The 12,845-nt window shown below is 51.6% G+C and overlaps 1 protein-coding gene across 1 annotated transcript in view; it reads right to left on the bottom strand.

Annotated features, from left to right (window-relative positions):
• Nucleotides 1-240: 240 nt before the first annotated feature.
• CASQ2 (calsequestrin 2) overlaps nucleotides 241-12,845 on the bottom strand; it is a 71,843-nt gene continuing 59,238 nt past the window's right edge. The window contains 3 exon segments of the mRNA NM_001101691.1: nucleotides 241-1,644; nucleotides 2,927-3,001; nucleotides 5,531-5,631. Coding sequence (NP_001095161.1) covers nucleotides 1,429-1,644; nucleotides 2,927-3,001; nucleotides 5,531-5,631 — 392 coding nt within the window. The 3' untranslated portion in view covers nucleotides 241-1,428.

Here is a 12,845-nt window from a genome sequence, read left to right as displayed (position 1 = left end):
AATAACTATATTCCTAAAGTTGTACTTATGAAAGTTATATTCCTTAAAAAATAAATAAAAACAAATAAAATAAAAAAGAAAGAGTGTATTGCATTGAGAGCCACTGTGAATCACCAACATTTAGAGGGCAGTCAGAAGAAGGGCAAGGAAGGGCAATGGAAAGAATAGAGAGGCAGACGGCAGCCAGATGAGAATGAGTGGGGTCAGAAAAATCAAGACAGGACTTCCAGAGAGCCTCGATATTTTCAAAATATGAGTTTAATGACAGAGTTAATTAGCTATAATTCCACAAAAGGATTTCCTGACTTTCAAAAAGTTTGCACGGTGTTTTACACTTGTGTTGAGAGAATGAGAAAATAAATTAGAGCATCATACTGCACACTTAGCACTAGAACTACCAAGCACAGTGTAATGTTCAGACCATTTGGAAGGCACTTGGGAATTTTTTCAGTGCCCCAGGGCATCATTATAAACTCCAATTATGGTTGCCCTGGTCAGCCGTGGGAGCATTCATTGACTGCTGGACAGAGCAATCTTTAGTCTAAGTGGGAAGGCACATGAGCAGCGACAGAGAGCGGGCATTCAGGTCCCAGCTCAGCCCCGGAAGCCAGCTGACCCATTCAGAGACATTAACCCCATCAAAGTAAGGAAAATCTTGTATCCCTCCCCCACCACTGCTGAATACTGGAGACTTGTCACATACCGGGAAGTTCAGAGGGCAAATTAACCTCCCACCCCAGTATTGGAATCTGCTGGAAATGAGGGTGGCACCTGCACACCTGTTTCAAGGCCTCTCCGCAGTCACTCAAAGGCTTGGACCTGAGTTCATCATGGTCTGACTCACATGTGGGATGAAATGCTTAATAGAGCCAGAGAAGCTGATTCATAAACCTGTTTAGAAGGCTCAGCCTTCCCTCCAGGGGCTCCTCTTCACTTAGGAAGGACCCTCAGTTGATGTGCTAGGCAGGGGAGATAAACTGCCTGATCGTGTGTCTTCCCCGGCTCTGTGTACAAGGTCACTCCACGCTTGTGAGTTAGCAAGCTGTTAGTTCTGTTACTGCCATTGCCAAAGACAACAAGGAAACCCGAAGCGAGGTGCCGGGGGCTTGTTCTCCCCAGGCTGCCAGACCCCAGCAAAGTCATGACTATTAACAATCTAACAAAGAACAGGAGCTTTCTTTCCATGACGGTCAAAGCAGTTCGTGTGAGAGTGATTCCTCCCCTGTCCCCGGTGAGTGGGATGGCTGGACCCGGCAAGGCAGCTGTTGAACTGTGCTGCTCCGTGCGAGTTGGCAGTGGAAAGAGAGGCCGGGAAAGGGAAAGGAGCTGGCTGGGCGTGGGGCAGGGCTACTCACTGCTGCCTCGTGCTGTCTGCACAGTAGTGGATAGCTGTGACTTTGTTTTCAGCGGAGTCTTATAAAATTGGGGCTATTCATCATCCTCATCACTGTCATCATTATCCTCCTCATCGGAGTTGCCATTGTCGTCATCGTCGTCATCATTGTCATCGTCGTCATCTTCATCTTCATTGTCATCATCTTCGGTGTTGATCTTTCCGGAGAGCACGTCCTCAATCCAGTCTTCCAGCTCCTCAGCTGTGGGCAGGTCATCGTCGTCTGGAATCTCCATCCAGACACTGTCAGCCTGCAGGGAGGGGAAGGAGGAGGGAGGCGTGAAGCTGCGTAGCTTCAGCCAGGTCAGAGGGTTCCACGTAGCGGTGCTCAGTGGGTCCCAGGACTCATGCACTTATCAGGAATGTATGCACATTATTACACAGAACAGCCAACCTGCACAATGATGTGTGTAATGTCCTGTTTGTGTGACATGGAAGGAAACGTATATACCTGAGTACATGAAATTTCTAGTAGGATACCGTTGCAATAACCACCACTGGATCCTCAGGGGATGGGACTAGGGGCAGGTCAGGGCAGTGAAAACTATTTCTCCTTTAGGCTTTATGGTCTACTGTCCCATTCTACATTCTTACTTGAACATATCCTCAAACGACTTGTTGTTATTACACTAACTTTAAAAGCAGTGCACAGAATAAATGGAGGCTGAGTTCCTCTGCTGCTTGAACAGAACAAAAGGATGTTGTTAACCGCTCCCCATCCCCAAGGGATTCCAGCTCAGTCATCCATGGCTGCAAGGGCATCTATGTGGCCATCCTTGTCTACCCATCACGTCCCTGGCTGTGTCTGCCCCACTTCTGTTCTGGTTTGCTGGGGCGGGATCAGGTGTCTTGTCTGAGTTCTAAAAGCACTCCCCTTCTGCCAGTCCTTGACTCACACCTGGTTTCCTTCCTGCCCTCCGAGAGGCCTGGAGGCCTGTTGAGGGGTGCTGGCCACAACGGCCCATCATCCCTCACTGTGCAATGAGAGCTCCAGGTGGGTTCCCTTGTGTAAAGACAGAGACCTTGTTGGCTGGTGAGGGGGTAGGGTGGGGGGAATGGAGATAAAGAGATGTTTATGTGGGTGGAGAGCTCCAATCAGTGAGTTGTATCAGATTGGCCCCATAAGCAAGGATGTGGGCCATGGGAAAGAGTCACGCTTTCATAGATTGGGACTGGCTCAGGGACCATGCCTGGGCCACCCCAGCAAGTTTCTGGAGTTTGGGCAGGGCCAAGGGTCCTGTCCATTTCTGAAGGGGCTGCATGCCTGTAGACCAGGGGTGGGGAATGCCTGAATAAGGCCCATGGTATCTGGTCTGTGTCTGTGCCAACACAACCACAGGTAAGACTTGAAATTCAATCAATTTTAAGTTGCTCATTTTGTCCAGCCTGTGAATTATGCTGTAAATACCCAAATAGGCCTTGGTAGAAAAAGGCTCCCAGGCCCTCCTAAAGACGATCTCACAGTCTGGGCAGCAGGGCAGGAAACGGGGCAGGCCGAGGGCGCCTGCGGAAGCCGTCCTGGGAGATACTCACGTCCGTCACATTCACCACCCCAATCTGGGGCTTGAACAGGTCAATCTTGAAAGTCTTCTCCCAATAGGCAACAAGCTGCAGCAATAAAAAAAAAAAAAAAGCTTACACAGCAGACGAGGCTACTCCCTATAAAAGGCCCATCTTGTGGCTGGACCCACCTGCCAGCCCACCACTGTATCTGGGTCACCAGTGGTGCAAGGTCTTTAAAACAGCTGTGGGTACTTAGAAAATTGAAGACTTGGCCTCCATCTCAAGCACTTTAAATAAACATTAAATAAAAGATGTCATAGCACAAACTATGAGAACACGTAATGTAAAAGCTCTTACAGCTGTCGGGAAGGCTACTGCAGAGATGGCCCAGTTCTGATCCCCAAATTCCTTGTGGATCTCTTATTCGTTTATGAGTAGGGAAAGAGCCATTTACTTCTGCTTCTCTTTCAATGGCCCATTTAAAGAAATCCGTTGTCTTGACATGGGCATTTGGCACAGCAGTTGGGACACTTTTGGGTGCCCCCATCTCATATTAGAGTGCCTACGTTCCAGTCCAGCTCTGGTCCAGAGTCCAGCTTCCTGCTAATGTACACCCTGGGAAGCAGGAGGTGATCACTCAAGATGCTGAGTTCCTGCCACCCATTTGAGAGACCTGGGTTGAGTATCTTCCCTTCTGGCTGTAGTCTGACCTAACCCTAGGTATTGTGGGCCCTTGAGGAGTGAACCAGCAGATGGGAGATCTCTCACTGTCTCTCTGCCTTTCAAATAGTAGTAACAAACAAACAAACAAGCAAACAAAAAGAAATCCTGGGTTGGGCATTTGGAGCAACAATTAAGTCACCACTTGGGATGCCCCCACTGCCCAGAGTGCCCAGTTGGAGTCTCGGCTACTCTGCTTCCTGCTAAGCACACCCTGGGAGGCAGCAGATGATGGCTCAAGTACTTGTGACCCTGGCATCCAACATGGGAGACCTGGATTGAGTTCTGGGCTCCTGGCTTAGCTTGGCCCAGTCTTGGCTGTTATAGGTACTAGAGAGTGAACCAGAGGATGGACTATCGCTGTCTCTTTTTCTCTGCTCTGAAAACTTAAAAAAAAAAAAAAAGGATTTAAAAAGACCCATGTGTAAGTAATAATACTGTATACATTTTTAAAATCCCTTACTTTGTGCCACTTTGCTACATGAGAGAGACAGGAAAGCAACGATGTGCTGTAAACTGACAGAAAAGTGACAAGAGGGTTTCTTCATTCAGCCTGGCTGGGGTACATGTGGACAAATCTTTGGGGCAGAATGCAAGGATCCAGGGGCCAGGGACCACAGTGCAAAGATGATGGAAAGGGTCGGAGGGAGAAAGTCTCTAAAGAACAGATGTGGCCTGATGGGGACCGGGGGGACTCAGAAATCTGGAAATCAGAATAGTCGCAGATTCTTTCTTTCCAAAAACCAGCAAACATATAGAGCTGGCCGGAAGAACCGGAGACCATCTGCAAGCTTGCATAATAAAACAGTGCAGATAAACTCAAGATACAACCAGGCAGAAGCTAAACAAACAAAGCTGTACTATGAGCAGTAATATGTGGCCATGACTTTGTTATAGTTGCCCAGAATTACGACATTGGCCTCCAGTGTCACGGAAGTCTCTGCCTTTGATTCACCCATTCTCCACATAGGGCTGGGTTCTCAGACCCTCGCCATCACCAAAAACCCTCGCTTTTCTCTATGTAAGCAAAGTCATGACATAGGCAACTGATGACAATGCCTGGAAGTTAAGTTACCACTTATAACCTGCTGCTAACTAAATTTGTACTGACTGCCAGTGAGTTCTCACCTAGAGCAGTCACTCGACTAAGCTTTGGCGTTCCATAGATCTAGATTGGAAATCACAACTACCCTTCCCAGCCCAGCCTCTCCAGCTGTCATTCTTTTCACCTGTATGATAGGGAGTCTCACACCACCCACATCACAAGTTAAGAGAATCAGCTCTGCTGATGCACTTGAGGAATTTCACTCTAGTTCTAACACAGAGCATATTAGCTCTGCTCATTATTGTTACCACTGGGTCTGTGGATTGCATACATTCTGCTTATTCTTCTTAAAACACAATCAAAAGCTTTCCAGGTATTAATCATTATGCTGGGTTCTGGGAAGAACATGATAAACAAGATAAGCACGGTCTCTGTCCTCCCAGAGGTTACTCCCTCTCTGCACAACGTGAACTCCATGCAACATGTTCATCGCTGGTTTTAATTACTTAGTAATTCAGGTTCCCTCAGAAGGGAGGTCCCCGCCCAGAAAATGAAAGAGGTTATAGGGAGGGGTCATTGTGGGATGTAAAAGAATCTGCCCAGCTCACTTGGGTGGTCCCCTCTGAGGGTCTGCAACTTCCGGTCTCCAGAGAGTGCAAACAGTAAGTGGAAGCATTTCAGAGTCAGCACCAGACCCCAAGTTCAATGCCATTCCAAAACAAAGATCTCCTACACTGGCTGGGGTGGTCACTGGGTGTTTTTCAAGTGCTCCTACAAAGTTCAACCCTCCTTCATGCTTGAGAATCCTGGGCCTGACACAAACACAGGGCTGTGAAGGTAGTGCTAGGGCCCTGGTCTGAGCTGCTCACCAGAGGAAAGTCGTCCGGGTCGATCCACACGATGCTCAGGTCCGGGTTGTCGGTATTGTCACGGGCCACCTGTTTCAGGATCTCCAGGAACTCATAGCCATCTGAAGCACAGGGTTCAAAAAGACTGAGTAACCCCTGCACCTACAGGACTTCAGCAAGGGGAGCAGAGTGTGATTTACCCACAGGGGTTCTTGGGCTATTTGGTGCATACCCTCAACTGCAAGATTGGGTAATAAAATGACTCGGATGACAGCTGCAGCCACAGAGCACAGGATACAAAGGAAACAACAGAAAATCACAAGAGCGTGGGACGCTGAGTGCTGTTCAGCCGGCAGCCAAGTTCCAGCGTTCCTCCACCCTGGGTCAGAAAGCTCAGCCCCGGGACAGAACTCACACCAGCCTGCTCTCACTGACCCTGGGCCAGCTCTCAAGACACCAGACTTGCTGCCCCTCAGAGCTTCCCACCACATTCACTGTGTGGACCAAGAACATTCCCGTCTGGGCCCTTGACTGTCTACCACTTAGAATTCCTCGAACCTGCAAACGGAGGGAGCTGCTGATTCATAGAGCTTTCACGGCTTCGAGACGGTCGCTGGGGTCCCCCGCCCTCCCTCCCCATGTCCTTGCATCCTCCGGCCGCCCTCTCTTCAGTCAGCAGCACTAGCTGCTCCCAGGGAGGGCTGAGTCAGAGGAAAAGCAGGCACAAGTCATACAGGCTTCAAGAACACAGACTTTTAGCTTTGGAAGTCTCAACCACCAAGCACTGGGAGAATTCAATTTTTGTCATAAGCAAATGTTTTGGAAGATTGTTCGGTAAGACGTAACGTGCTGCAACCCTCAGCACTGCTACCCCGCTCCAACTAGAAACAGAGAGTTCAGATTCTGTCAGGTGCCTGAGAATAAACTCTGTGCTTGTGTGTGTGTGTGCGTGTGTGTGTGCATGCATGTGTGTATGCCTCTGCGTGTCCATGTGTGGGTAAGCTGAGAGGGGAGGCCATTTGAGGCCCTGCAGCTGGAATGCAGAGGACCAGTGACCTGCTTAGAACAAGGGTTGGGGGCAGACTGAATGACAGACTTCCCAGCAGGTGCCAGGGAGGCCAGATGACAATGACCCCATTGTGACAGATGTCCACATCTGAGATCCTGCAAGATCTAGACTCCATGGTGGGGGCTGCGTGGGGCGGACTCAAAATAGAAATTTGGAGGCTGACCCTGTGCTACAGCAGGTTAAGCCAACACCTGCAATGCCAGCATTCCATATGTACACTGGCTTGAGTCCCGGCTGCTCCACTTCCCACCCAGCTCCCTGCTAGTTGGCCTGGGGAAGCAATGGAAAATGGCCCAAGTGCTTGTGTCGCTGCACTCTTGTGGGAGACCTGGATGGAGCTCCAGGCTCCTGGCTTCAGCCTAGACCAGCTCAGGCCACTGCAGCCATTTGGCAAGTGAACCAGCAGATTCAAGACTTCTGTTTCTCCCTCCCTCTGTGTCACTCTGCTGTTCAAATAAATACATAAATCTTTTTTTAGATAGAAATTTAGGTTCAGTTCTAAAAATGAAGTGTATTGCTTGCATAGCTGAATTTGCGGCCTAAGATGTCTACCTGTGCACCAGCAGCTCACCAGCAGCCAGGACACTTGGTGAGACATCTGCCCTGTCTTTGCAAACCTGGGCTGCTCTGTGGCGTCTGTGTGACAAGCCTCTCCTTTCCAGGTAAGCCCACCTCTGGTAATTTCGCCACTTGGTAAAGATTGTTTCTCCACTTCTCATCTCATACATCCCAGGCACAAGGCATTCTACCCCTGGCAGCTCCACTGTGTGGGTGTGGTCACTTTCAACACTGATACTAAGACCCCTAAAGCCTTAGTCCCTGGCAAGCAGAGCGACCTCTGGTGGAGAAGAGAGTCTTTACAACCTGCAGCTCTTTCCCGCACAGGTGTAGGCTGTCCTGAGGGATTTTTCCAACCGATGCTCCTATCCATATTGCAAATGAGCTCATATGACAGACAGCTGAGATGGAAAACACCCTGCAGCTTCAAAGTACATTATCTGTCATTGTGGGGATGAAGATGGAGGTGGGGGTGGGGGATGGGGTGCTACTCCCACCGCCTGGGGGTGGACTCAGAAGGTCATGCCCCTTCAGAGTGTCATCCCTGGATACTGCAGTGTCTCATGGGAGCAGGTGGCTGTGCCAAGTGAAATACATACCACTCTGGTTATCTGTGCACTTACAGATCATAAGACACAGACCACACAGGTGACTTCCTCCCTAACACCTGCTCTTAGCTGCAGAGAAGAAAGGTATAATAATTGTTATCATTATGTAATAATGATAATCATCACTGGAGGATTTGATCCAGATGTAAAAGTGACCTTGCCAAACCTGAAATTCACAAAGAGGATGGAGCTCAACCACACAGACCCAGATTTCACTAAAGAGTAAATTTGTGCCTGTTTCACAGGAGGGAAAAGGAGAGGCTGCCCATGTGCAGGATGGCGGAGGAACAGTGAGAACCGTACACTGGACACACAGCCTAACCCCCGGGTTGTCAGATGGAAAAAATCTGCACGATGCTGGCATTTATACAAAGGAAGGGTAGGTCCAAAATTCACTCTGCATTCCACAGCAGGGCCAGGAACAAGGAGTGAAAGAATAAAAATCAGTTTCTGCAAGAAGAAGCAAATGGATCGGAGTTTTTGCCTATGAGAAAGAAGTCTAAAGTGTGGCTTCAGGCCCACTGTGAAGACTAAGCAAAGGTTTTTGTGAGGAAAACGGGCTCTGTGTCCATGGGGCAGTAAGGAGTGCTCAGAAAGCCCTGCACAGAGCAAACTAATAAACGAGGCGGATATCTAAGCCACGGCAGCTCCATCTCCATCCACGGGCAGCTCTTCTGCTTTCCGGGAGACGGGTTCCATAACGGGCAACCGGCTGGGGCTCTGGTCATTGTCAACAGAATAGAGCTCGTTGCCCAGGGAGGCAGTTCACCGTAACACTTCAACACGCAGGCCACGGAGCCAAATGACTTCGGCTCTGACGCTGGTTGTGTGTTCAGCGTGCGAGCTGCAGCAAGTTTTTGAATGTCATGTTTTTTTTCCATTTGCAAAACGGGGGTGATGACAATGACAGTACCTGCTTCCTGGGAGCACCTGTGGCTTGAGTGAGTCTGAGTCTAAGAAACACTTAGCACATCGAAGGGTTTGGCCTTGATTCCTCCTAAACGTCGGAAGGCAGGGGAGCAGGGTGGATCTGCTAACCCTGGCCGTTCATCTGCTCCTGTATATACACACTGATACGTGTGTATCAGTGCAGACAACTGGGCACCAGGACAGGCTCACGTGGCAGGGGAGATGATCCCAGGAAATGACACGACAGGATGGCGATGCCAGCAGGTGCAGCCCTGAGAACCCTGCCTCCTTTCTTGGGGTAGAACCAGGTTTGATTTCTTTGTTTAGAAGGCAGTAGCTTCCTGGGGAACTCCTGATTCAAAGCTTACCAGCCTCAGTGGCTCTCCCCCCATTTCCAGCCCCCCAGCCTGGATGGCAGACCTGTCCCAATGGACACACATATCTGGGAATGCAGAGAGAAGACGGTCAAATGGTCTCACACATATTCAGTTGCCAAAATGCAAAGTCCCAAGTTCACTTTGTCCCCACCGGGAGCTTCTGTGCAGGGCCCCCTCACTTGGCACTAGCTCAGGCATTACAACCCTGGGGCTGCTGTGACTTGCCCAGCATCTCGGGCAAGCGAGTGGCAGAGCTGGGAGGTGCCGCAAGCTCTTCAGTCTGCTGGCTTCCCTCTCAGGTCTCATCACCCTTGCCCGTGGGGCTGCCAGTTCCCTTCCTGGAGTTCCAGCTGGAGATCGCCAAGCGTTCTGTCAAAGCTTTGACATCGGGGAAGCCTGGGCTGGGATACCAAGGTAACAACAGCCTGGCTCTGACCTGGGTGCTGGCAGGTGGTCCCTGCCCTCCCCATGGAGCATGGTGTCACCGTGCCCCCCACTCTGCATCTCCTCCCCACAGCCAGAGCACAGTGTCCCGGCCTGGAGCCTCAGACATGGGCTAAAATGAAAGGAGCCTGAGCTGTGAGACTTCCGATCCCTTCCCCTCCAGGTGAGTTTGAGGCCTGAGAGTAGCTGACCAGGGCCGAAGGACACACGTGGAGCCAGGTTTCCCACGGCCCAGGGCCTCCGGGACTCATCTCCATGGGGTAAAGCCGGTGATTATCTTTCCTGCTCCCCTGGCACAGGCCTGTGGGAATGCGCCTGCCCTGAGTCCTGGGGGACCAGTTCCAGGCCAGACACAGCCATTTTGGGAGCCAAGGTCCCATTCTGGAGAGACATGTGGTCCCAGGCTAACTAAGCTGTGGCCAGGGAACAGAACAGTTCAGTTTTGTGATGGAGAGGAGCGTAAAGAGGGGGTCTCAGGCATACAGGGTGGAAATCCTGCTTCTGCCACTTCTGCTGGGGCTGCTCTTGAACTTGACTCCCTGGGTCTCCTTGCACTGGGACAGAGTAACAGTAGCTGCCTGGGAGTGGGGATGTGAAGATAAAATGCATTGACCTGTGTTAAGTGCTAGGAATGACATTCAGGACCTAGTAAGAACCAAATACTACAATTTAACTCTGAAAGCTCTCAAACAGCAGCTAGCATCCCTGGCTGAGACAACTGGTCAAACACACGTGCAAGAAGACGGGCAGTGGCAGCCGGCTGGGAGCGGGGCTGAGACAGTCCCAGCGCCGGCTTCCGCCGCAGACAGCAGCCTGTCCTGGTGTTCCCGGCTTGTGAGTGCTAATAGGCCTTTTCCCCTGAAGAGTACCCATCCGGAGCGCACTCATGGAGAAACCTCTCATCTGGGATCATAAAGAAGATGTCAGCCTGCCGCCGCCGCCGCATCTGGGAGTCTGGGAGCGCGGAGAAAGACAGTCGTTCATTCAAACCTGTTAAACAGGCAGCTCTGGCTGTCCTTGGGCACACGAGCCCGAGAGAAGGCTTCGGGGATGGAGAAGCAACCTGCCAGAGTGGGACCCACCCCCCAACCCCCGCCCCCCCCCAGAGATACCCTCCCGGCCGGCCGGCCTGCCTGTGGTCACTGCAGTGAGAACTTGCAGGAGAGACGGCCTGCTATGGACTGAGCGACGGGGAGGCCTGGCTGCCCTCGGGTCCGTGCTGGGTCAGGTGCACTAGACAGCGAGGCCCCGGGGCGCCAGTCGCTGGTGTACACATTTGCCACTGCTGCTCTGTAATCAAACTGCCCATCTGGGGACATCAGCGGACTGTGGGAGAAAAGCGAGCTTTTCTTCATTCATGGAGCGCTCAAGCGTCCAAGCGGCTCTGCGCTCCTCGCACCCCTCTGTGCCCCTCCCCGGTTCTCCCAGCCTGCAGCCCTGCCACTGCGCATGCCCGGAGGCCCCCGCCCCCCGACTGCGGCGCTGCAGGGATGGGGTGTGACAGCGTGGACCTGGCCCGAGGGAGCCCTTGGGAAGTCGAGGCTTGTGTTTGTACTGTGCCTGTAACCCTGTGGTGGTGGACACGCCACCCACCGAACGTCCCTGGGTCCTGCAAATGTTGGGGAGTTGGAGGCGTGGTCAAGGACAGAGGGAGGAAACCCTCCTGAGTGGCTCGGGAGGCCAGACGCCTCTCAGTTTAATTCCACCTGTGCTGCTTCCCAGAGCTAATCCCTCTCAAGTTCAGTTTGCTCAGCTGTAAACTGGGAATGAAAATAGTACCCCCTTTCACCCCATGTATACACGTATAAGAACATCACACTGCACCCTGGAAATGCTTTGTATAGTGATCATTCAAAACATTTAAGTCTAAGGGCTGGCTTTTAGAGGCAGTGGGTTAAGCCCCCGCTTGCCATCCTGGCAATCCAGCTGGAATCCCAACTCTTCTACTTCCCAATCCAGTTCCCTGCTATGCACCTGGAAAAGCAGCGGAGGATGGCCCCAGTGCTAGGGCCCCTGCACTCATGTGGGAGACCTGGATGGAGCTCCTGGCTCCTGGCCTCAGCCTGGGGCAGCAACTGGGGAGTGAACCAGCAAATGGAAGACCTCTCTCTCTCTCTCTCTCTCTTTCTCTGTGTTTCTTCACCACCCTCCTCACTCTGCCTTGCAAGTCAATTAAGAACGCTTCTAAAAAAATGTTTTAAAGAAATGTTAGAAACCCAGTCCCTCGCTCAGGGGGCTGCTACATGATACAAGCATACAGTGACGTCATCGGTGCCTACAGCAGCAGCAGAGGTGAGGAGAGCCTGCTGGAAGCTGCGGCTTGGCTGGGATGCAGTGAGAGATCTGGGGAGGTATTTCAGCTCTAAGACCACTCTGACACTGACGCACATATCACAGAGTGGCTGCAGGAACTCAGTGAGGTCATCTACATAGCACTCCTAGCTCCTCCATACCGTTAGCTCTTTAAGAACTGGATTTATGACCTTCTTCCTTTGGTGGCTGGATGGGAGTCTGGCTGGGGCAACCAGCTGGGTGTAACTGGTTAGTAAGAGCAAAGGTATGCGAGGACCTGTGCTGTCGAGTGTGCGGAATGAAAATCCCAGTCCTGCAGCCAGGCCCTGGGTTACACATCAGTGCCCTGTGGGTGAAGCACTAAGTCACCGTGCCAGGAGGCTTTCACAGAAAGGCCTCTCCCTCCCCAGCTCCAAGTGGCCAGGGGCTTCCAGGGCTCCTGCCCATCCCACCTCCCCTCTGCATGGCTTACAGATGCCCTGTTACAAGCCCCAGCTTGGGCTCCTTTGCAGAAAGAAACAGCTTTGGGCCCAGGGATATTTGTGCAGGGAGGAGGTGGAAGTAGTTTCGGGAGCCTGATTCATTACAGCCACAATCTCCGTCAAACAGGTTCCTGCAACTCAAGGGAGGCCTCTTTGTTCCATTGTTCCCGAGGGCCAGACGGGCCTCCCCACAGTCCTGGAAGGGAGCAGGCAGGGCGGGAAGGAAGGCCCTGGAGTCTGGCCAGCAGGCAGCTGCCGAGGGCAACTTCTCTGTTCACACACACCAGGGATCTGATCCTGTTTAATTACAGCTTGTAAACCTTAGGCAACTGGCTTCCATGGCTGTTTTTCCCTCCAGGGGTGGAGCAGGGGCCAGAGTCTGCAGAAAGAAGTTGAAGCCACACTGGCTTTGGGGGTGGGAGAGGGGGAGAATTTACCCGACTTACAGAATTCTTCCAACTCTGCAGATCTAGCATTAGAAACCTGGCACACCAGTGGACATTCCAAAAAAAATGCGATGGAAAAAGTGGGGAAGCCCTCAGGTAACTTGGAGCATAAATCAGATTTGGAGATAATGGAATATTACTCAGCCCTAAA

The sequence above is a fragment of the Oryctolagus cuniculus genome, chromosome 7 (genome assembly GCF_964237555.1).
Source record: "Oryctolagus cuniculus chromosome 7, mOryCun1.1, whole genome shotgun sequence".
Lineage (NCBI taxonomy): Eukaryota > Metazoa > Chordata > Mammalia > Lagomorpha > Leporidae > Oryctolagus > Oryctolagus cuniculus.
The sequence above is the reverse complement of the archived record's forward strand: the minus strand, read 5'-3'. Positions and strand labels throughout refer to the sequence as shown.